General features: G+C 43.1%; 1 protein-coding gene across 1 annotated transcript; it reads left to right on the top strand.

The window, feature by feature from the left end:
* Window positions 1–3,219: 3,219 nt before the first annotated feature.
* Window positions 3,220–11,197, top strand: LOC146990546 (uncharacterized). Its single transcript, XM_085803659.1, has 9 exons — window positions 3,220–3,274; window positions 6,395–6,602; window positions 6,826–7,089; window positions 7,186–7,440; window positions 7,528–7,776; window positions 9,761–10,054; window positions 10,149–10,418; window positions 10,736–10,819; window positions 10,914–11,197. Exons 1-9 carry the CDS (start codon window positions 3,220–3,222, stop codon window positions 10,978–10,980), a joined length of 1,746 nt encoding a protein of 581 aa, XP_085659785.1. The 3' UTR covers window positions 10,981–11,197.
* The last annotated feature ends 14,409 nt before the right edge of the window (window positions 11,198–25,606 follow it).

Genomic DNA, 25,606 nt, shown 5'->3' on the forward strand with positions numbered 1-25,606 from the left:
TGGCCAATCAGAAGAGAGAATGAGAACCTCTCCTCTGATTGGCTGACTGTTTTAGAGTGGCATGTGGTCGGGCCAATCACAGGCAAGTAACTGAAACCTAAGCTGCATCAAGGGGGCAGTTGTCAGTCTGAGAAGTGAAGCTCACTTCCGCGTTCAAAAAACTGCAATCCCCTCTTCTTTCTCTGGGGGCTGGTGTCAGAAGGGAGCATTCCCCATAGACCCCCATGTTAAAATCGCCGACTTTACATCCTCAGTAAACATGTTAAAAGCCTGGTGTCAGAACGTTTTTTCGTCTCAATCGATAGTTTCTACCCCCGCACACACTCTGAGGGGGGTGATTTTTTTTTTAACTCTGCCGTTTTACTGTTATAAGGTTAAAACTCTGACCAATTAGGGCGCGGAAACGTTGAGTGACAGGTCTGAGCAGCTCCGTGGACAGCTGCTTCGAGGCCAGTGGGCGGGAACTCGGCCGGCCAATCCAACATGGCGCTGTTCAGGCCGCCATATTTGAGTCACAAAAACGACTCCCCAAAACCAATGGGTGACGTCACGGACGCTACGTCCATTCTTTTTACAGTCTATGAGCTGCATTCATAGAAATTGAAAAATAACAACTGGTCACGGTGGGCGGAGTCTTGTGTGTGACATCACAGAAAGGAGGAAGTGCTATCTGCTCGTCTTAAAGAGAATGTTCCTACAAATGGGCGGTGTGTGTTTCTCCGTTTATGACCAGTTTGATGCATGGGACAGTATATACGTGGCCCAGAGACCTCCCCAAGCATGAAAAAATAACCAAAATCACATTTTTCATGCCATGGGGCCTTTAAGGCAGATGGACAACAGCCGCTGCAGGTAACGGCATAAACAAGCGTCTATTTAAACAAGTGGCCTGTCAGGACGAAGCAAAACAATACACGTGACAATAAGTTGTCGTGGCGATGGCGTATTGTTTACCTGACCCACGTTTTACCGGCTTTCTCTGGACTTCTGTGACTAAAATGACATCTGGTTTGTTACCGACGGCCGTTTTTCCGACTGCACCTGAATGCAGCATTGACGTGCAGTCCTCACAGTCCTCAATGCACCGCAGTGACTTTTCACAGACGCCACCTCGACCTGAGCGGACGGCTCCGGTGTCTCCGGTGAGTTTCCGTGGTTTCCTACCGTCACGCTGCCACTGAACGCAAAAACAGGGCGAAACGACATGTCAGCTACCAACCGAGCTTACCCGCTCCATGTAGATATGAATGATATGAACGGCAAATTCAGAGCTTACCGGAACACTTCAGTTTGTTGATGGGGGGGATTATTGATGAATGAAAAACACACTTTTGAACGAAATAATCGATTTTCGTGAATAGATAACAGAAGAAGTTACACAATGTACCTTTAATGATTTTGTTAATTCTTCTGAAATATTCCATAGGATCATTTTTGCTGATGATAGAGATAGATAGATAGATAAATACTTTATTAATCCCGAAGGAAATTCATCTGTCAGCTGCTCCAAACATTCCGAAAGAAAGCACTCGGCTAATGTAGACAGATGTAGCAATAATATAAAAGAATAAAATAAAATATAAAATATACCTATATATATACACACATATACAAACTATCACCTATATATATGCATACATATATATGTACACATATACACACACACTCTCATATAAAAGAAATACAGTTCATAAAATGTCAATTAGTGCAGATGTTGCAGATGTTGTGCCCGTCCCACCATCCACCCCCCCCTGCTGTTGTACAGTCTGACTGCCCTGGGCACAAAGGACTTCCTCAGTCTGTCTGTGGAGCAGGTCAGTGACAGCAATCTGCCACTAAACCTGCTCCTTTGGGAGCTGATGGCAGAGTGCAGATGGTGGCTGGTGTTGTCCATGATCGCCATCAGTTTTTCCATGGTTCTTCTCTCTGCCACTGCCATGACCGACTCCTGTTCCAGGCCCACCACAGAGCTGGCCCGTCTGATGAGCCTGTCCAGTCTCCCACTGTCCCTCTTTTTGATGTCCCCCCCCCAGCACACAACAGCATAAAACAGGACGCTGGCTACCACAGAGTGGTAGAACATCTGCAGTAACTTCCTGCAAATGTTGAAAGAGGCCAACCTTCTCAGGAAGTAGCACCTGCTCTGCCCCTTCCTGTATAGGCGGTCTGTGTTCACAGTCCAGTCCAGCTTGCTGTCCAGCTGCAGGCCAAGGTATTTGTAGGAGCCGACTACCTCCACCTCCGCCCCCTCGATGGACACTGGCTTGGGTTGGGGACTTTTCCTCCTGTAGTCGACTACCATCTCCTTTGTTTTGGTGTTGTTGATCTACAGCTGGTTCAGCCGACACCACTCCACAAAGTCCTCCACTGTGCTTCTGTACTCATTCTCACTCTCACTGCCCCCCCTGATACACCCCACAATTGCAGTGTCATCTGAGAATGTTTGCATGTGGCATGTGTCCGTGTTGTACTGGAAGTCGGCTGTGTACAGAGTGAAGAGAAGAGGAGAGAGTACAGTCCCTTGTGGTGCTCCGGTGCTGCTGGTCACTGTGTCTGATGTACGGCCTCTCAATCTGACAAACTGCGGTCTGTCAGTGAGGTAATCAGTGATCCAGGACACTATGGAGGGGTCAACGTGCATTCTGGTCAGTTTTTCTTGCAGGAGAGGGGGCTGGATTGTATTGAATGCACTGGAGAAGTCGAAGAAGAGGATTCTCAGTGAGCCATTTCCCTTGTCCAGGAAGGAGTATGCTCTGTGGAGGAGAAAGAGGACCGCATCCTCAACCCCTACCCTCTCCCGGTAGGCAAACTGAAGAGGGTCTTGGGCATGCTGAACGTGGGGGCGGATGATGTTGAGGATGAGCCGCTCAAGTGTCTTCATGAGGTGGGAGGTGAGCGCCACCGGTCTGAAGTCACTGATGTCACTGGGGCTCCTCCCCTTCGGTATTGGGAATTCCATGATGTTTTCCACAAGGTGGGCACCTTTTCCAGGCTTAGGCTCAGGTTGTAAAGCTGCTGCAGCCCAGCCCAGCTGCTGCAGCCGAGCCCAGCTCAGCAGCGCAGGCCTTCAACATCCTGGGGCACACTTTGTCCGGTCCTGCCGCCTTCCTGGGATGTAGTCTCCTCAGCATGCCACTAACCTGGGCTGCAGTGATGGCAGGATGGGCTGCAGAAGAGGGAGGGGGAGGAGGCGATGCAGAGGAGAGGGAGGAGAGGCACATGGAGGAGTTGCGGGATGTAGGTGAGGAGGTGGGTGGGGACGGGAGAGAGAGAGGTGAGGGGAGGGGGGGGGGGGGGTTGGGGGGGGTCTGGTGGAGTGCAGGCACCTCATTAAAACGATTGAAGAAGATGTTAAACTCGTTGGGCTCTTTCTCTGCTGCTCCATCCGTAGCCTGCTTGTAGCCGGTGATGGTTTTCAGACCCCTCCACACCTCACGCACGTTGTTTTGTTGTAGTCTGCTCTCTGGTTGTTACAGGCTGCCGCTGTACTAATGGCTTGTACAGTGGTTGTAGCTGGACAAGGTTGTGGTCTGATCTACCTAGTGGGGGCAGGGGTGTAGCTGAGTATGCCTCCTTAATGTTGGCATACAGCAAGACAATTGTCCTGTTTTTCCTAGTTGGACAGTCGACAAACTGGTAGAAGGCAGCCAATGTGTGATCCAGGGTTACATGGTTAAAGTCTCCAGATATGAGAAAGAAGGCCTGGCATAGACGGATTATCATGACCACGGGCCCTGGACACAAACTCGCCACGGGCCCCTGCCTACACATGCAAACACACATGCAAACAGTGGCAAAGGCGCTCTTCCCATTACGCACACCGGGCAACACACAACAACACAAAATTACTGTCATTTTAGGTCTTTTTTGCGAGGGGGTTGGGGGGGTTGTGCTCCCCTGAACCAGGCTCTACAAACACTGGTGCGCAATTGCGCATCATGCCACGTAGCAATGGGATTGGATTATTAATAAGAGCCTATTGCACAACTGAAAAACTGTAAATATTGTAGCGACCCCGCAGTAACGTTCTTGTTATGATGTTTAAGTTCTGTGATTTCTGACTGACTGTGAATGTGTACGGTACAGTACGGGCAGGTAGGGTATGGTTGGATGAGGGGCCGGGGTGAGTGTGAGGAAGACAGAGTCCTGTGTGTAGGTGAGTTAGTGAGGAGGAGCAGATGACGAAGTGAGAGCTGTCAGATACATTTGTGTTATGGTGTTATAGTTACGTCGGATCGGACACGACAATGTCAATAAAAACGTGAGTTTACCATAGACGTCGGACGTGAAATAGCGGCGCAGTGGAGCCAGTTTCCTTTCTGCGCCGTTAACAGATTGTGCCAGATGCGCCAGAGCGCGCACCTCTGTGCCAGGCTCGCGCTCTGCAGCGGTTTCTGTTTATTCATTTAACAACGCGAGAGAGATTACACACACATAACCAGGGGGTCGGACTGCACTCGGATGCCGAGTAACCTACTCGAGTATAGACTCACCAAAACCACCGGCTTTTTCCTGGTCTTCTTCGAGGAAAAGTCCTTGATAAGGTAGTCCAACACTCGGATCAGTCTGTCCTCTACGGCCACTTACATAGCGCAGTTTCAGCCGTTTCAACCGTTTCAGCTTTTTCTTTCCTTTGTTTTCGTCTAGCAGCAACAGCTGATCCACTGAGCGCCCGCGTCTCCATTTAAAAAACGCACTGTATATTTGACCCCAGCGCACGTAGGCTACGTCATTGTGTCATCACACATTAGCCTACTGATTTATAATTTCTAAAGCATTCAATTGATTTTATAATCATACTACATTTTCAAAACCACATTCATTCCAATATATATATATATTTTTTATTGTACAAAAAAAAAAAAAACTCTGAAGGCCAAGGGCCCCTATTGGATCTGGGGCCCTGGGCACACGCCCACTTTGCCCATGCGGTAATCCGTCTATGAGGCCTGGGGGTGCTGGGTCTGCAGTCCTGCTGTGGTGGAGTGTAATTTGGTGCAACACCTACCCTAGCTATTTGAAAAGATTAGAAAGCCTTCAAAAAAAGATCATTCGAGCTGTGTCATGGTCCGAGTTCAATGCCCCCACAAGACCTCTATTTCATCGCTTCGGTCTCCTCCGGTTAACTGAAATTAATGTATTTCACAATGCCTGTGTGATGCTTCAAATTATCCATAAAACCAACCACAGATTGTGTGAGCTTGTTCCGGTCTGCGGTCCTCGGCATGCGTATGATACCAGGAAAAAACATCTAATTACTGGGAAAAAAAGAAGATTAAAAAGAATGAGTCTGTCTTTTGCATGCAGAGGACCGCAGATCTGGAACGAGCTAGATGAGAGCTTGAAGGTGGAGACGTCCATCTCCATTTTTAAGAAAAAGCTAAAAATTAAATTACTTAGTTTATATACAGTATATAAGCTGCAACCATTGAGCATCTGAACCATAGTAAATTGAATGTAAATTTTATTATCATCTGCTTTCTTATCTACATGTTATGAAAAGCTTCTGTTGGTACGCTTGGGGTCCACATTGTCTAATGTCTGTTAATGTTTCATGTACTATATTGTTAGTTTAGTACATGCTTTATTGTTGTGTGTGTGTGTGTATTCATACTGTTGATGTTTCATGTGTATTGTTAGTCTTGTATATGCTGTATTGTTTTGTGTTGTATGTATCCAGGCTCCCGCAATAAGCTTTTGGTAGCTTCAATGGGAGACCTGATTCACACAAAGTACGTGTTGTATGCGCGTGTGTGTGAATAAACATGGCATTGATGAGAAAATTCCTTCTTTTAGACCTATGTTAGGAAAATACAGCCCCGAGTTGAATTTGCCCAGAATTGTCCTTTAAAGAGTTGAACAGAATGATGGATGTTCTAAATGGAGGTCCAGTATTTCAGGCTTTGGAGCTAATTGATTGATCAGTGATTGGAGGATCCACCACTGTTGTCTGACATTCCTGGTTCCTTCAACATGTAGTGAAGTTGGTCAGTCAAAGTGGTTGTTAGTTGAGTTTCAGGCTGATTGATGTGACTGTGTTTTGCTCATTAGCAGCTGTTTAGTGACTTTTAGCAGCTCCACTCCCTGTATGTCAGTGTTGTGTGTCTCTGTTTCTGATACTGACGTCTTCATTCAATGTTTTCTTCTCTTCCAGTTTCTCTCCCTGGTTTAACTGCCTGACATCTCTGATGAAGTCAAGTTGTTTGTGAATCTGTTCTGTGCAGCAGCAGAGAGAGAACATCAGACAGGAGAGAAGATACTGGAGACGTTAACATCAGTATGTAGATACAGTTCATTCCCTCTGAGGGACAGAGACATGCATGATCATATTAGAAAATATCAGTGTAGTTTCCTGCTGGATCTTTTCTCCCATGTGAAGGACCATGAGAGACAGATCTGAGAGTCCTTCCAGCATTACACTCAGTTCTCCAGTCAGCTCCTTCAGTCTGGATCATAAACCTCTCAGAGAGAAAGACCTCCATCCTCCTGGAAGTGCTGAAACTCCAACCAGAGAAGAAACCAGTGAAGCTGACAGGCTGGTCAGATGAAGAGAGTGAAGTGAGGAGTTTTCTGCAGTGTCTGCCTTATATCTCACAGCTCAGGTAAACCAGACAAAACATTATGAAGATGCTTCAACCCAGTTGATCCTTAGTGTCCTTAAAAAGCTATTTGACAATGTATGGTCTTTAAATGTAATGTTATTCACAGCCAACACCAAATGTACAGATGATAAGACATTTAGTTAAGCATGACATTGTAGTGCAGTGAGTCTGTTATTGTGCTGTAGATGTGTTTTCACAGTTGATCTGTTCTGTTGTGTTTCAGCTGTGATCCTCAGTTCTTCCAGAGAGTGTGTTCATCCATCTCTGTCCGGTCCAGAGAGGATGTGGAGCAGCTGGTCTCTCTGCTGCAGCTCCTGGACTTCACCCTGCTCTTCACAGGACAGTTAGACAGGAAGACCTGCAGGACTGTGGGGACGGTTCTGAGACGTTGTTCCTCTAAAGTGGATCTCACCCTGACTCCCAGTAAAGTGTCTGTCAGAGGAGTCTCCCTCCTCTTTAGATCCACCACACGACTGCACAGTCTGAGGTATAATCACTGTCTCTTGCTATGACGCCATCTTGTAGTTAGTGTTAGATGTGTTATTGATGTGACAGCTGCTCTGTCCTGTCTCTTGACTCTCAGGCTGTCCAATCACGTGGCCTTGCTGCTGTGTGGATGTGTAAGAAGACAGAGCTTGGTCTGTCCGGTGTCTCTGGAGGAGCTGTCTCTTGTCTCTGAGAAAGTCCAGCTGTCAGAAAGAAAAGTGCAGCAGGTGGTCGGTGGCGTGGCGTCTCTGCTGAGACACTGGGACGTCAGACGTTTGGACCTGACTGAGTTCTGTGTCCCTGCTCGGTGTCTGGTTACACTGCTGCTTCACCACCGTCCTCTACCAGTCAAGTAAATGTCTTTCCTGAGTCTCACAGATTCACTCTAGTTGCTGTGGTAACACTGTGTGTTCACTAGTTGTATTTGTTGAACCTACAGACTGAGTGCAGAGAGTCTCCAGCAGCTCCTGACCTTCCTCCATGAAGTCCAGGACCAGGACTTGACGTTGTCCACCTTGACTAAGACTGGTGGAGACCTGAGCTGCTGCTGTCTGGACTGGGATGTTCTTCACTATCTGCTGCAGCATTCACCAGCTCAGACCTTCACTGTGAACCTGAGGAAACACCACTTCTTACAGGAGAACTTCACTCAGCTGCTTCCCTTCCTGGACAGGATCATCATTAAACGGTGATCAGTGTATTGATGTTTGATTTGACCTCTGACCAGACACAGACACACAGTTGATCCTCTGTGTCATGTCTGTTCTTGTTGTTGTTTCATCAGCTGTTTCTCTACATCTAAACTAGGGGTGTGACTTTGTACACGTGTACACGGAATGAAACTGTAAACGTTTAGTAAAAAATCCCTAAACGATACACGCAATTTTTTTTTTTTTTTTTTAATTTATTACATAGCCTACATTTTGGGGGGCTGGGTGAAAAATAGTCCCTCACACTGTCTTAATTTAGAGAAAACTATGATTTAATAAAAATGATGCTGTGACGCGCTTCCCTCCTTCAGACAAAATATGCATGACTGCATTCCCCCCCCCTTTTTTTTCTCGTCTTTTTTTTTTGCGAGCGAGTGTGATGGCGCCGCCACTGAGTAAACGCCCATCCGAAATAAACGCCGGCTCAAACATTGCTTTTCTGGTTGCCAAAAAATATTCTATACAAATATAGCCTCCCTAAACACAAACAAATAACCTGAAACGGATTGAAAGGGGTGATAGAGACACTGAAGACGGCCGAGGACTGAGACGCCTCTGGGCTGGTTGCTCCTGCCCGGTCTGTCCACTCCTCTGATCAGCACTTCAGCACCTCTCCTGGGCTGCACCCATAGACTGCACCGTGTCGGCTCGGCTCGCTCCTCGTTTTAAATGACTTTACTCTTTTTAAAAGTAGTGTAAACAATTTTTTTTTTTTTATCTCGCCCGAAGTCAGCTGAGATAGGCTCCAGCTCACCCGTGACCAGTGTGCGAAATACCCATCAATATTCGGGGGGGTCCCTAACTCGCGATTGTTGCGCAGTACCGTTATTTTTTTTTCTTTTTATAAAGTAGGACTATAACATTACAATAAGCCAAGAAAATTAGCCTATAGCCTAAAAAGGAGAGGCAAAGTTGTGCATTACAATGCAGAAAGTAATTGATAATAAATAGACGATAATTCAATAAATAAAAGACAATAATTGGCACCACACTGGCGCACTTGAACAATGAATAAATGCCAGGTATAGGAGACTGGCGCGCGATCAGGGCAATGCAGAAACGAATAGACAATAAATAAAATACAACAATTAAAATGAATGAAAGACACCAAACTCGTGCACTCAAATAACAACCAACTGTATAAATCTGGAGATCGGAGACTGACGTGCAATTATGTGCACGAGATCCTCAGCCTGCAACTATGACCGATCATGTAGCCTTATCTAACCATCCATCTGGCAAATACGTTTAAACACAGCATTGAACACATCCACAAATCACATTCGTATAACGGGCCATCATGAAAATTGAAAAAGCACAGACAAATAGCTCACAACAGGCGCCTGGCCAAACAACACCACTGGGGGTTCAGGCCATAGTATGCTGAAGCAGGCTAGCCTCTTACCTTAAGTTATTTTCCTGCCTTAATGTCAAGCCAAGGGTTGCGGTATTTCCATTACCCCACCTGCTTAGGTGTAAAAAAAAAAAAAGAAAAGAAAAGCGGCCAATCACCAGTGCTAGCAGCAGGGGCTGCGGCTACGTCTTCAGAGCACTCGGCCTCAACTTCACTTTCTTCGGCAGAGGGTGGAGAGGAACGGGATCCTCTGTTCTGATAGCGATGGGCTGGCGCACATGGCTAATTTGCATAATGCGCAGGTGACACGGTTCAGCTTAATGTTAAACGAATAAATGTTTTGAATTATGAATACTGGACATGGTGATCTTAAACACATTTAATTGACCACAATAAAATTATTGTATTATATTATATTATTTATTTTTTTGACAAGATTGAGACCCCCCTCAGATTTTGCTTTTGAGTCTTTCAGGGGGTCTCAAGGGGTTAATCGGGGGGGTCCGACCCCCCCAAACCCCCCCGTATTTCGCACTATGCCCGTGACCCTAGTGCAGGATAAGCGGTATAGAAAATGAATGAATGAATGTATGTATCAGTGTTGACAGGAAGCTGCTGCTGAGGTTCCTCCACTGCTGTGTTGCCGGTGGCGACCAGCAGGAGGCAGCATCACGGCTGCTGAGAGCCACTCAGCACAGGTTGGATCTGTCCTGTTCCCTCTCAGTGGATCTGTCAGAGCAGGACCAGCCTGAGACTCTGTGTCTGACTGCTGAGGACTGCTGGACCGTCTCCTCCGTCCTGACACGCAGCAGCCAGGACGCTCAGCTGGACCTGAGAGACTGTGAGGTGGACGACAGCGGACTGGACCTGCTGTTTCCTGTCCTACACAAAGTCCGCCTCAGGTCAGAGAGCCCACGCTGAGCTGAACCAGAGAGGAAGCTGCTTCTCTTTCATGTTCATGCTCCATGACAGTCTGTCTCTGTTGTTGTGTTGCAGAGCCAGTAAAGCTGTCGTCCTCCGCCTGCTGTCCCTGGTTCCTGTGAGCTGTGAGAGGGACACGAGGAGACGGGCGGTGTCTCTGAGTGGAGCCCTGGGTGGAGAGCTGGACCTCAGTCACACGGATCTGGATCAGAGGGTCTGTGGAGATCTGGGCCGGATGCTGGACTGGTCTGAAGGACTGAAGGAGCTGGACCTCAGTCACTGTCGACTCACTGACCAGCTGCTGCTCACACTCACCACACATCTGCACAAAGTCCAAGTCCTGGAGTGAGTGACACACTGGTCATGTGACAACACTGTGATGTAGTGTCAGCTTTAAATATTTATTAAAGGAACATTAACAGGAGTTAACATGAAATAAAAGATCCAGAAATATAAATATAGTCCTGCATCCAAACATTATTCTAGTTTCTAGCATCTGAAGATTCCTGTCAGTGTCTCATGTGGACAAATGTGTCTGGACATTTAAATATGAACTTAATGTCTCATTTCATTGTCCTGTCTTCCTGATCTCCCTCTGTATGTGTGTGTGCCCGTGCGTGTGCCCGTGCGTGTGTGTGTGTGTGTGTGTGTGTGTGTTCCAGTTTGAGTCACAACAGCATCACTGATGCGTCTACAGTCCAGTTGCTGCAGCTGGTCTCCATCAACCCGTCCATGGAGTCTGTGCGGTGAGTTCACATCACTGAGTTTGTTCAGAGTGGACAACTTGTTGTTGTGTGTCAGTGAGTGACGTTCACTCTCTGCTCTGTGTTTTCCTTCTAGACTCTTCAACAACAGCATGGTGGACAGAGCAGCCTTCCAGAGACACAGGCAGTTTGAAGTGTGGTGAAGCAGTCGTCATCTCTGATCTGTGTGTCAGTGTTGACCAGAGTCTGATGATGAGCAGAGGAAACGTCACTGCAGTGTCACAACCACAGCAGCTCAGATCAGACTCACCAGGTCAGAACTCTACACAGGTCGGCTGGCCTCATTCTTCTTCATCTTTTTACCCTTAGTGAGAACAACAGGCTTTTTGTCTCCTGTGAACTGTAATTAAGTTCCAATCAGGAGAAACCCACATTCAGTTCCAGTACGTCAGGAATATGTAAATATGAGAAACATTTATAGTCAAGTACTGTAAGAGAGGATCAGGAGAGAGACATGTCCTCATTCAAACACCTGGTTTACTAAACCTCAGTCATCAGTCAGAGAGGACATGTTGGACGTCTGCAGCTTTCTACAACAACCTGGACTGGTCAGACTCAGACAGAACTGGACCCTCAGTCATGGTGCTCAGGGGTGTAGATCCGATGCCAGGATTGGGGGGGACACAAAGGTGATTTTTTTTTTTTTTACCCATATAGAACTCATACCATGCCGCCATAAATCACAACTCTGCAAAGTCTCGGCATATCATTCAAAAAGTACTGCACAGGGAATCATTTATTGTGCTTACCTTTCTTGTTTATTTGTCCTAAACAGCCAACAGCGAGTATCACTGCTGTTATATTAGTAAATTATAATTTAAAGGGTCTCGGACATGTAATGTCTACTCGCGTTCTTATCTTTCGCCTCCCACCGACCCTCCCAGATCCCCAATTCTTCTCACCATCTTCCTTTTCCCCCAGTGTATGGAACTTTATGCACGATTAATTGATATGGATGAATATCAAAATATGAAGCCATAAGATTGAGGGGGTTGTTTTTTTAAAGCCTGCTGATGTCGTCAGCGTCTGTGTAAGAAACTACCCGTTCATCTGCATCGTAGTGGAGGAGACCAGAGGTGGGATGTGGAGTCAGAAATATTTTTGTCAAACATTATTTGTTCCACCATTTCAATAATTTCTTTTTAGATGTGAAGAATGTGAAGTCTGAAAATACATTTGTTAAATTTTGAATAGTTTGGGGTATTTTTTATTGGGGGGGACAATTCATGTTTTTCAGAAATTGGGGGGGACATTTCCCCCCCGTCCCCCCCGGGATCTGCACCCATGATGGTGCTGACTCCACCCAGCATCCCACTTGTCTGGACATCAGGACTGACCTCATACTCAGCTAGTGTCTGTGTTTGTCTGTTGATCATTACCTCATCACCCTACAGTCAACATACAAGGCACATGTGCAGCAACAGCTTTTTATTGGTTCTATTTTTGTTGTTTTATTAGATGTGTTAGTTTCTCATAACCTGCCATCAACTGAGATGAGGGAACCATCAAGTCAACACTGGTCAGCTCCTTCAAATACCTCGGCACTGTGTGTGACGACCAACTTAAATGGGATGTAAACACTGAGGCTTTTTCTGTCAGTCCAGTGATTCTGTGTTGTTTTTATCAGTCCTTCATTGAAAACTTCTAACTTATTCTTTTCTCTGTTGGTTTAACAACCTGAGTAGATCGGTTTTAATCAGGTTTTTTAAGTACCCCGTTTTTTGATCAAATTCGCTGTATGGTGTTTACATGAAATTAGAGAAACCTGGTTATTCAGTATCCCTGTATACATGATAAATACAGTATCCCGGTTTCTGATTACTGCGTATATGCGTGTTGTTTACAACAGGAAGCGCAACTACTAGGAAATTACAAATTAAAAATGCTGCGATGTTATATAACTTAAAAGAAAAGAAAATTGAATGCAGACTGATCGGTTCATTATAAAACATGCATTTATTGATGTAAAAGTGGTGATTTCTGTACACACGTTAGGCGCCTCCAGGCAGCGCTGCTCCTCTGTCCAAGAAGCTTCACTTTTAATTCAAACAAACTAATGCAACTGCCACAATTGTTAGATTAGTCAAGGACAGGAACAGTCTTAACAGGGTTGTGGAAACCTGCTCCAAGATGAAACACAGAGATTTATCTTCTCTGTGGGAGCAGCAGGTCGTGAGGAAGTCACAGTATTTTTTAGTATATTTTAGCAAATGAATTCTCACTGTTGCCTTCAGGGCCTCGTTGTGCCCAGCCAGCTCGTCAGAGTAAACGTTGGTCTGAGTCTTTTATCTCCTCTGCTGTCAGACTGTTCAACATGACCATGTGAATTCAGTCTGAATCTGTACGGTACTCGTATTGTGTACTGTTTACTGGGTACTTTTTATGTATTTTATCATGATAGAGATTTTGCTTTTAATGAAGATGTTTATTGAAATGTGTACATGTAACGTTTATTAGAGGGACAGGGTCTTTATGTGGTGCGTTGTTAATCTCCTCAAACATGTTGACTTATTTGTTCCTGAGTATGGCTCTGTGATCATTTGACATTTATGTACTGATGTAAACAAAAGCTCAGGTTTTGTCTTGAAATTTTTTGTTGTTTTGTTTGTTTCTTGATATGGACTCAGGATTTTAACAGGGACTGCAGCTATTCTGTTACATGTTATGAAATTGGCCAAATTAATAATATTAGTATTATTTTCCTGTTTAACTTGATTGTTTTGTGGTGAATGAGCCCTGCATCTGTAAATATCATTTTAAAATTCTTGATTTTGTCTTTGTTATGGTCCATAAATCCCATAAAGACCCACAGAGCTGCTGTCTGTCCACTGGTGAAGTTCTGACTAATGTCTCTTTGATAACTCAGCCTGTGTTGGAATCCAAGATGGCGTCATTGTCTTCCCAATAAAGCTTCTTCCACCTCAGAGGTGTTTCTGACACACCATCTGAAGCTGGAAACAATTGGCTTTCATTGCTATTATGGAATAAAATAAAAGTCCTCTAATTGAACCTGGAAATACAAGAGTGAAATACGGCTCCATACGGGCTGTGATTGAATCTCATTGAGGTCAATCATGTCTTAACACTAATGTATGTAGTGACTGACTTGATTTATTTTTTCATTTATTTATTTAAAAAGGACAGTGTGCAGTGACATTAATTATTGAGACAATAAAAAGATGGCTGCACCAGATTTAGCGGAGCAACTAATTTCCATCTGTAGTCCTGACAAAACTGACAAAACCCTTGGTATGCTATCTCTTTAAAAGGTTGAACGTATCTCACATCAACTCCACTGAGCAGAGAATGAAACTGGAGACGTAGTAGGCCTTGGGCTGAGTTGAGGATCCCACTGACCCTTGCTGTGATGTATGGCAGCTGATGACATCACCTCGACACTACCTGGACCACTGCTCATCCCTGACTCCAACTCGTTCCTAAATACAATATCTAGTATTAATAATCATCTAGAGTGATATATAGCAGTGTACAGTATTATATATATTGATATATGTACATGATTTGGGGATTAATACAGTAATTTGTTCATATTCGTAGTAGTATCCTTCCTCCCTGCAGCTGTCAGTTTGAGCCTACATTAATAACTGCCTTTGCACTGAAATTATTATTGTCAATAAAGATTTATTGAAGAGATTAAAAAAAATAATCATAAAATTAAATGTCTGTTGATACATTTAAAAAAGAAGATCAAGAATTCAGGGATTTAAAAAGACAATTCATCCAACCCATTGAAACGCGTTGTGTCTGCTGCCCTCTGCTGGTCACAACGGGGAACTGCATCGCACCGTAGCGTCAAGCTAGAGAAGTTACATAAGGCCACAAGCGGAAGTCGCCACTCGCTTTCTAAATAAAAAATAACTTGGGCCGCCCTAACTTTACGGTCAGGTCAGTGGCGCCGCCAGGATTCAATTTCAATGTACGCACAGAAACGGCAAATAGGCTGCAACAATTTTTTTTTCGGGGGGGGGGGTCGCTGTGCCCATCATGCCACGTAGCAATGGGACTTGTCATAATATACTGCACAACTGAAAATATTGTTGCGACCCCGCAGTAATGTTGTTGTGATGTTTAAGTTGTGTGATTCCTGACTGACTGTGAATGTGTACGGGCAGGTAGGGTATGGTTGGATGAGAAGCTGAGGGGCCAGGGTGAGTGTGAGGAAGACAGTGTGTGTAGGTGAGTGAGGAGGAGCAGAGGAAAAAGTGAGAGAGCTGTCAGATAAGTTTGTGTTATGTTGTTGTAGTTACGTCGGGTCGGACGCTACAATATCAATAACAACATGTGCTTAACATAGACGTCGGACGCGAAATAGCCGCGGAGCGGAGCCAGTTTCCTTTCGGTGCCGTTAACCGACTGTGCCAGATGCGCCAGAGCGCGCACCTCTGTGCCAGGCTCGCGCTCTGCAGCGGTTTGTGTTGATTCATCTTAACAGAGCGCGTGAGAGATTAACACACACAGGCTACACACATACGGGTTACCCACAGACACACAGCTGATGGGCCGAGGCTCCCCCAGTGGGGGCTCAACCTGGAATCGGCACTTATGAGTCCATAATCGCGGTGCAGACGAGTGAGTTTGGAGCTAGAGAGGAGAGACCTTCATTATCGCTGCTCTGCTGCGTGTTTGTGATCGTGGGTTTGGATCTCTCTTTTTTTTTTTTAAATGCCTGGAAAAGGCTCAACTGTCTTTTTGACATTTCTATACTGGACCGGGCGTAATCATCACATAGCGGTAGTGTAATAGGCGCCAGAAATCAAAAAGAGACAGATGACATGATGTAAACGACAATCACTGGCTTTTACGTTAGGCTTCCACTGATTGGTTTAACAATCAATGAACTCAGCACGTTTAGCCTGTTACAAACAACAAGCGTCTTTATCACACCCGCTCAAAATAAACAAAATTGCTTCTTTTTTTTTCCACCTATGAAAAAAATTGTACGCACAGTGCGTACAGGATTCCGGCTGGCGGCGCCACTGGGTCAGGTAACGATACTGTGACCTTTCACAGAGTGTTTTAGACGAGGAACAGCTTCAGAAGTAGACGCTTTATTTATTTAACCCTGGCAGAATGTGATACGGTCGTAACGTTCTCAAATTTCAGCGGATATCAACCGACAGCAACGTAGCCCGTTAGCAGCTCCAACTCCCGGGTCTCATCCTCGGACAGCTGCGCTCCCCGGGACCCCCCAGCACCATCACCACGGCTACAAATCACTCATTTCACTGGACAAAGTTGAGGTAAAGCCACAGCCCGCCGCGGTCGTCATTTTTATTTTATTTTGAAAGAGTTCCGGAAGTACATCCATGCTATATTGTGTCTGTCTTTATTCTGTATGCTGCCCTCTGGCAGCGAAACGGCGGTACTGCACTACACGGTTTTCTCAATAAAAGTGCGCATCTTTTCTGCTTCCTGACTGTTTTTGTATCACTTCCAGAGGGAAACTGATGAGGGCATCAAACAACCTGTTACTCAAATCATAAGAAAGCTGTCAAAACATTTAATTTATGCTTTTTATTCACTGTATTTATTTGAATATGCCCCCGCTGGCCCCTCGCTGACTAACTGCCTTTGTCAATAAAGATTTATTGAAGAGATAAAAAGAAGAACACTTCATTAAATTAAATGTTTGTTGACACATTCAAACAGGAAGAGCAAGGATTCAGGGATTTAAAATGAAAGATCATCCTATCCTACATTCAAACACTACACGATATGACAACATGCTGAGACATTTAATTTCTTTCTTTGGGTGTGTGTGAGATATAATATATATTTTTCAACATTGACAAGATCCAATAGCAGCAGCTGTGAGGTGTGATTTATGTTTATATTTCAGTCTACTATTAATTTCTTCCATATAAAACTGTTGAGAAGCTGATATAACAGGACAGTGGCTCCTGATCGCCCCCCTGTGGTGACTTTAGAGAACTGCAGCTCACTGCAAACACACATTAAAACAGCGTCTTCTGGGCTTTACTGCAGTTAATTAACAGCTGTGCACAGTTATTTACAGCATTAATAATCATCTAGAGTGATATATAGCAGTGTACAGTATTATACATATTGATATACGTACATGATTTGGGGATTAATACAGTAATTTGTTCATATTCTCCCTGCAGCTGTCAGCTTGAGCCTACATTAATAACTGCCTTTGTACTGAAATTATTATTGTCAATAAAGATTTATTAAAGAGATTTTTTTAAAAATCATAAAATTAAATGTCTGTTGATACATTTAAAAAAAGAAGATCAAGAATCCAGGGATTTAAAAAGACAATTCATCCAACCCATTGAAACACATTGTGTCTGCTGCCCTCTGCTGGTCACAACGGGGAACTGCATCGCACCGTAGCGTCAAGCTAGAGAAGTTACATAAGGCCACAAGCGGAAGTCGCCACTCGCTTTCTAAATAAAAAATAACTTCGACCGCCCTAACTTTACGGTCAGGTAACGATAAGTACTGCGACCTTTCACAGAGTGTTTTAGACGAGGAACAGCTTCAGAAGTAGACGCTTTATTTATTTAACCCTGGCAGAATATTATACGGTCGTAACGTTCTCAAATTTCAGCGGATATAAACCGATAGCAACAGCCCGTTAGCAGCTCCAACTCCCGGCTCTCATCCTCGGACAGCTGCGCTCCCCGGGACCAATCCAACTTCTGGCTCTCTTGCTCGGACAGCTGTACCCCCCGAGACCCCTCAGCACCACCACCACGGCTACAAATCACTCATTTCACTGGACAAAGGTGAGGTAAAGCCACAGCCCGCCGCGGTCGTCATTTTTATTTTATTTTGAAAGAGTTCCGGAAGTACACCCATGCTATATTGTGTCTGTCTTTACTCTGTGTGCTGCCCTCTGGCGGCGAAACAGCGGTACTGCACCACACGGTTTTCTCAATAAAAGTGCGCTTCTTTTCTGCTTCCTGCCTGTTTTTGTGTCAATCCCAGAGGGAAACTGATGCAGCCTGTGACTCAAATCATAAGAAAGCTGTCAAAACATTTAATTTATGCTTTTTATTCACTGTATTTATTTGAATATGCCCCCGCTGGCCCCTCGCTGACTTGTTCATTAATAACTGCCTTTGTCAATAAAAGATTTATTGAAGAAAACTTCATTAAATTAAATGTTTGACACATTCAAACAGGAAGAGCAAGGATTCAGGGATTTAAAATGAAAGATCATCCTATCCTACATTCAAACACTACACGATATGACAACATGCTGAGACATTTAATTTCTTTCTTTGGGTGTGTGTGAGATATATATATATATATAAAGGTAAAGGTAAGGTAAAGGTACTTTATTAGTCACATATACAGCTAGTACAGTGAAATTCTTTCTCTGCATTTAACCCATCCCTGAGGAGCAGTGGGCAGCCGCGGTGCAGCGCCCGGGGACCAACTCCAGATTATGAGCCAGTGCCTTTGGTCAGGGGCACTGACTGGAGGATTATATATATATATATATATATATATATATATATATATATATATATTAAACATTGATAAGATCCAATAGCAGCAGCTGTGAGGTGTGATTTATGTTTATATTTCAGTCTACTATTAATTTTCTTCCATATAAAACTGTTGAGAACCTGATATAACAGGACAGTGGCTCTTGATCGCCACCCTGTGGTGACTTTGGAGAACTGCAGCTCACTGCAAACACACATTAAAACAGCGTCTTGTTCGAAACCTAGATAAGGGATTAAGCCGGGATATGTTGGTTATCCTGGGTGAATTTAGCCTCAAGTTGGTTGTTCGAAAGCTGGATACCTTTATCCTGGTCAAGTTACTATGGTGATTTATTCTCTGCAGCTAGCCTACTCCAGACCAGGCTCCAGACCAGGCTAACAACATGTTTCTAATCAAATCAATCATTTCTCATTAGACACTGATCTAAAAGTCTAGAAATTATGACCAGAAGAGATGGTGAAGATCTTCTGGAGCCTGTTTACTTTTTAATCAATGCATTTATTTTAATTTTTATATACATAAATGGTAATTATTTACTCTTTGTATATTTATACTTTTATATATTGCTCTTCCCCTAACAGTATTGTTATGTACACAAGTGTTAATAAAGTTAAAAAAAAAAAAGTTGATCAGCCAGCTGTGTGGACCTGCTACTGATTCCACACACACACACAACCCATCAGGACAGTCCTAGCTACAAATACCAATCACCAATTATAAGAAAGGGTGTTGTTTAATTTCTTAATTCTTCTGTCTTTCATTGTGTTACTGAGATCGGCTCTATCTCTAGATCTCTAGATCTCTAGATCTCTAGCCGGACAAGGAGTCAATATAGCTATAGAGTCAAACAGCATAGATCAGCATGATGCTGATCTATGCTGTTTGACTCTATAGCTAGTTTGTTCTCATGATGCTGGAAAAGGTTGAGGGGTCTGTCGGTCCCTGAACACCAGGATCCTCTCACGATCAGCACTCCCAGTTTTTTTTTGTTTTTTTTTTGTGTCATGGAGTTGTGGTCCAATGGATATGAACCCTGCCTGTCAACGCAGTGGTTGTTGGTTCGTGCCCACGCACAGTTATCATCATCATCATCATCATCCTGCTCCAAAACAATCTCATCAACAAAGACCAACCAAACATGTCAATGAAGGAGACTGTCATAATTATTCACTTATTCATCTTCATGAGATAACTCCATCTCTTCAGCTCAACATTCAATCACTCTGCAGTACAAAGTTCACATGTTCACACCTGGAGCTGTTGGTGACCTGGTGGCGCAGTGGGTTTACTCATGTTATTCAACGTGAAGGTCGCAGGATGAAGTCCATGTGCTGCTTTTGCTTTGTGCATGGTTTATATGTGGTGCTGTGCAACAGTACGAGTCAGTACAAGTTCCAACACATCAGGAACCACATCCAGTGGTTGGGGCAGTGGATCGGTCACTTGCCTGTCAACACAGACGTTGCGTGTTCGAAGCCATGCACAGCTTTTGTTATGTATGTTGTTGTGCAGCCGTACGAGTCAGTACAAGTTCCAACACATCTCATCTCAGATCCAGCGCTGGTGTAGTGGGTCTTGATCTGGCTATGGACTCAAGAGATCGCTGGTTCTATACCTGGTGTTGCCTCCTTGGTTTTCTCCTTAAGCGAAGATCACGGGTTCGTGCCCCAGTGGGAGCAGTCCCCTCCCCTCCCCTCCCCTCCCCACCACCACGACGATGGGTACCAAGCCCCAACGGTCGGACAGAAGAAGGCCGGACAAGAGCGTTACCGACTAATGACCTGACCCAACCGGTCCCGACCCGACTTATGTGTCCCTAAAAAAAACTAAAGTAAGAACTATTATTAACTATTATTGTATTATTAAGTAATAAAGTAAATGAAATCCCACTTATTTACTCACTTCTCATGCATCACTGTAACCAGCCTTCTTCATCTCTCACTGCCCCCCCGGGGATCGAACCCGGCATCCCAAACAAAAAGAGCAACTTGTATCAGTGACATTTTAAACATTGTGAAAAGAAGACTTTAGAAGGGTAAATTAATTATGTGGATTATTTTGAACGATACTTTTATTCTATTATTTATCATATATCTAGCTGGTTCTTCCAGTCAAGGTTGTTTACTGAATTAGAGTTAGTTATTCCAATAAGTGACTACACACGGAACTGATACAACTTCTTCTTGAAATAAAGCACATATATAGATAATGTTGGGTTCTGTCCTATTGTGCTTTTAAATAGGCTAACATGGAAACACCAGCAGGGATACTTTGTATTTGTTTCTGTTCCAGTTAATTTATCCTGTTTTTATCCATGTGATCGGTCCTGGTCCACACAGCTGGGTCATCAGCAGCCTATGCTCCTCACCGCCAGGCGGCGCTGTTGAAGCTGCAGCTTCAACCACTTCCGGTTAAGGAAGCATGGCTCCATGGAGTAAGCAGACAACCGACCACCGGAGTCTACGAGAACTTCGCTAAAAGTCACTGTAAGTGCGATAAAACCTTCACAAATGAAAAGAAAAGTTGGTCGATGAGCTACAGAGACGTGAACACGTAGAAAGAGACGTCATAAGCCGCTCCGTGTCCATAGCAACAGCAGTGTTAGCTTTCAGCTGTGTCTGTTTAGCTCAGTTTATGACCAATGTAAATGTGAACTAGAGTGTTGTAAAGAGCTGGATGTAGTGGTGGTGAAACCGAAGCTTTCTGAAGCACTGAACCACTTTGACACAGTTGTTGCCCCGAAAGTGAAGCACCGCTGAAGCTGCAGCCCGCCGACACTTCCGCTTCATTTTGCTCCAATCACTAGCTGGATGTGTTGGTGAAACATGTTGTCGTGTCTTATAAAGTTGCTTCAGTGTTTTGATGTCAGAAAGGTTATACAGTTATGTTCATAATAATAGCAGTGTGTTAAAAAAGGTGAGTAAACCTCAAAATTCTTCAAATAAATTGTAAATTGGAACACAACTGCATTGGGGACACTGCACATTCTATTTCAAACCAAGAAAATTGGAAAAAGTAATTTAATTTGATAATATTTTACAGAAAGTCAAGAAATATAATGTTCAAAAAAATAGCAGTGTTGACATCTTTCTTTACACGCTTGCTGGTGTGTTTGGGGTCATCGTCTTGTTTGGGGTCATTTCCTCTTCAGTATACGGCAACATGACTACTTCCAGTATTCTGGTGTACTCAAACTGATCCATGATCCCTGGTATGTGATAAATAGGACCAACACCATAGTACGAGAAACATCCCCATATCATGATGCTTGCACCACCATGCTTGTGGGGGGGGGGTCTTCACTGTGTACTGTGGCTTGAATTCAGTGTTTGCAGGACGTCTGACAAACTGTCTGTGGCCCTCAGACCCAAAAAGAACAATCTTACTCTCATCAGTCCACAAAATATTACGCCATTTCTTTTTAGGCCAGTCAATGTGTTATTTGGCAAATTGTAACCGCTTCATTACATGTATTTTTTTCAATGGGACTTTGTGGGGGCTTCTTGGTGGTAGCTTGGCTTCACATAGTCTGATTGTTACAGTACTCACAGGCAATCTTAGATCTTCTTTGATCCTCCTGGAGCTGATCATTGGCTGAGCCTTTGCCATTTTGGTTATTCTCCGATCCCTTCGAATAGTCGTTTTTCTTTTTCTTCCTCACCTTTCTGGTTTTGGCTGCCATTTTAAAGCGTTTGATATCATTTTAGCTTTTCAGCCTATCATTTTCTGCACTTCTTTATAGGTTTTCCCCTCTTTTATTAATTTCTTAATCAAAGAATGCTCTTCTTCTTAACAGTGTCTTGAACAACCCATTTTACTCTGTTTTTCAAGGACGAATGCACAGCCAGCATATGCAGCATCAGTTGCCTTGATCCTTGAATAAGGGCCACCTGTTTAACACCTATTTTTTTTCACATAATCAATGACCTCAATAATTGAACCTGGCACTGCTATTTTTTTGAACACGCCCCTTTCAGTAAATGATTCAGTTTCACAGAATCAGCAGCATGCACGTCATGCCTGTTGGTTTGGTTTTCTATACCTTTACTAAACCTTCTAGAAAAAGTTGGAAAAAAAAAAGTTGAAATTCTAACCAAATCAGTGATTTATCTTGCTAGTGATGTCGGACTGCTATTATTTTGAACACAACTGTATATATTTCTACATGTACTGTAATACACTGCTCAAAAAAATAAAGGGAACACTTAAACAACACATCTAAGATCTCAATTAATGAAATATTGCAGTTTAAAATCGTTATTCAATATATAGTAGAGTGTGTTGAGAACAAAATAACATAAAAATGATCAATGTAAATCAAAATTATAATCCCAGGTTGATTTCACACAGGTGTGATATACTTGGAGTTACAATGTGTTGTTAAGTGTTCCCTCAGTGTATTAAATGTCTATCTGGCTGTCCTCCTGTGATCCAGTCTCAGGAGTATCTTATTTAGGCTACACTTTGCTTATACGTGTCTTGTACATTTCCACTGTCATACATAGACCTCACTTCTCTGTGTTTTCTTTACTTAATTTCCTGTGGAGTATATGGAGACAGCGCGTGTGGCTTTATTGAGTTACAAACTGTGTTGTCTGATGTGGTTTTTATTGAGTGTGAAGGAGGAGAGGTGAGGACCAGACCAGACTTTGTGCTCTAACAATGTGGAGATGTATGTTAGTGTGTTGATGCAGACAGGCTGGATTGGTTGCTTTGTGCTTTTTGTTTTGGAGTGGCCACTGGCCACAGAATGGGTGGCCACTCTAGTTATCTACCAGAACTAGATTGTGTGTTATTGTTGTTGTTTTACATTGTAGTAAAAAGTAAAAACTACAGCCGCTTTATGTAAAACTCTTTATTTTTAACACAATATTTGCTGCAATTTTTTTTCTCCAGCCTACAATCTTTAATTTTTGTTTTTTATCCGCATAGTGTCAGTGTGCAAATTATAATAAGAAAGTGTTTGTCAACTTTATTAATGTTTTCAATGTAAACTGGTTTTCTGTGATTTAAAACTAACCTGGTGTAATTCTATACTTTGACCAGCAGATGGCGCCAAACCAGCAGCTGGAGCCAGGAGTGACCACCTCAATGTTTCTGGAGAAAACACAATGTAAGTGTGATTTGTAGCTGAAGTGTTGCAGCTCAAACATTTCTGAATGTCAGGATGAGTGTGACTAAATGTTTTTTGTGTGTTGTCCCAGGTGGAGAGTCAGAGGTGTTTGTGAACATCACACTGAAGATGAAGCAGGAGGAGCTGACTGACTGTCTGCACAGCAGTAAGAGCATTTCTTTATTTCTCATTAATGCTAGTTTGTTTTTCTGGGGTTCACCTCATTAGTGTATATATAGGTTTGTATATGACCTGATTGTAACTGTACATACTAAAGTTATGGTCAACAATACATGTGTTTTAAATTTAAAGTTTTGTATCTTTTATATACACTGCTCAAAAAAATAAAGGGAACACTTAAACACATTGTAACTCCAAGTATATCACACCCGTGTGAAATCAACCTGGGGTGATAATTTTGATTTACATTGATCATTTTATGTTATATATTGAATGACGATTTTAAACTGCAATATTTCATTAATTGAGATCTAAGATGTGTTGTTTAAGTGTTCCCTTTATTTCTTTGAGCAGTGTATATAAACATTTTATTGCATCTTGCCTTATTGCTTGTTTTATTGTTTATGTATTTGACACTCCCATGAGGTGACGTACTCCAGGAGGGCCATGGATCTTACGTCTTTACTTCAGGTTTGGTTTTTATTTTGTACTTTTTTCATTTACAAACAACTTTACATTGGTTAACCTTGATCCCATCCCTGGTTTGTGCCATGTGCTTCACTGGGTGAGTCGGCCATCTTGTAGACCAGGTGTTTGTTTCAACCAAGAGCACTTTGACTGAGTCAAGTCTGGTGTACTGCTGCTTGGTTGGAACGAAGACCTGCAGCCACATGGCCTGGTCTACAAGATGGCCGACTTACCCAGTGAAGCACATGGCACAAACCGATGGGATCAAGGTTAAACAATGTAAAGTTGTTGTAAATGAAAATAAGTACAAAATAAAAACCATATATAAAAAACCTTCTTTGTGATTAATGTAGCTTGTTTTTCTGTGGTTCACCTCATTAGTGTGTGTGTGTGTGTGTGTGTGTGTGTGTGTGTGTATATATATATATATATATATGTATATATATATATATATATATGTATATGTGTGTGTATATATATATATATATATATATATATATATATAACAACATGCTGTTGTGCCAGGGGAAGAACAATATATAAAAGTATAAATATACAAAGAGTAAATAATTACCATTTATTTATATAAAAATACAAATAAATGCATTGATAAAAAGTAAACAGGCTCCAGAAGATCTTCACCATCTCTTCTGGTCATAATTTCTAGACTTTTTAGATCAGTGTCTCATGCTTTTTAGATCAGTGCATCATGCTGATCTATGCTGTTTGACTCTATAGTTTGATACAGGTATAGTTTGATACAGGTGTGTGTTGATATTATGAAGCCTTAATCTTGTTTGTCCCTAAGAGACACACAACAGTCCACCACAGAGCCCAGTTCACTGACAAAAGACAAGTGTAAAGTTTCCAGAGGTTTATTTGACAAAATGTAAATGTCAGTGTGAGAATTAGAATAAGAAAGTGTTTGTCAACTTTATTAATGTTTAAAATGTAAACTGCAGGTTTTCTGTCATTTAAAACTAACATAGTGTAATTCTATGCTTTGACCAGCAGCTGGAGCCAGGAGTGACCACCTCAATGACTGTCACAGACTCATTTACTCCAGATATCTCCAGTTTGGTGCTTAACGAGGTGATGTCCTCCAGGAAGGCGGAGCTGCTTCCCCATTGGCCGAGCACAGGTGTCTGCACTCTGGTCCTGATGAGCAGCCGCAGCGACCAGAGGAGCAGAGTCCTACAAATAGTCATTCAGTTCGCTGGTGCACCAGCTAGAAGATGCGACTTACCCAACGCGACTTTGAGATGGAGCCATGGAGCACAGCGCCTTATGTCTTTAACTTCAGGTTTGGTTTTTATTTTGTACTTTTATTTCATTTTCAAACAACTTAACATTGTGTTTAACCTTGATCCATTTCTGGTTTGTGTTGGCAGTGGAGTCTGCCATGTGCTTGACTGGGTAAGTCAGCTATCTTGTAGACAAGGCCACACTGCAAAAACTCAAATCTTACCAAAAATATTTGTCTTATTTCTAGTCAAAATGTAACT

The sequence above is a fragment of the Trachurus japonicus genome, chromosome 2 (genome assembly GCF_045865225.1).
Source record: "Trachurus japonicus isolate A0001 chromosome 2, Traja_1.0".
Classification (NCBI taxonomy): domain Eukaryota; kingdom Metazoa; phylum Chordata; class Actinopteri; order Carangiformes; family Carangidae; genus Trachurus; species Trachurus japonicus.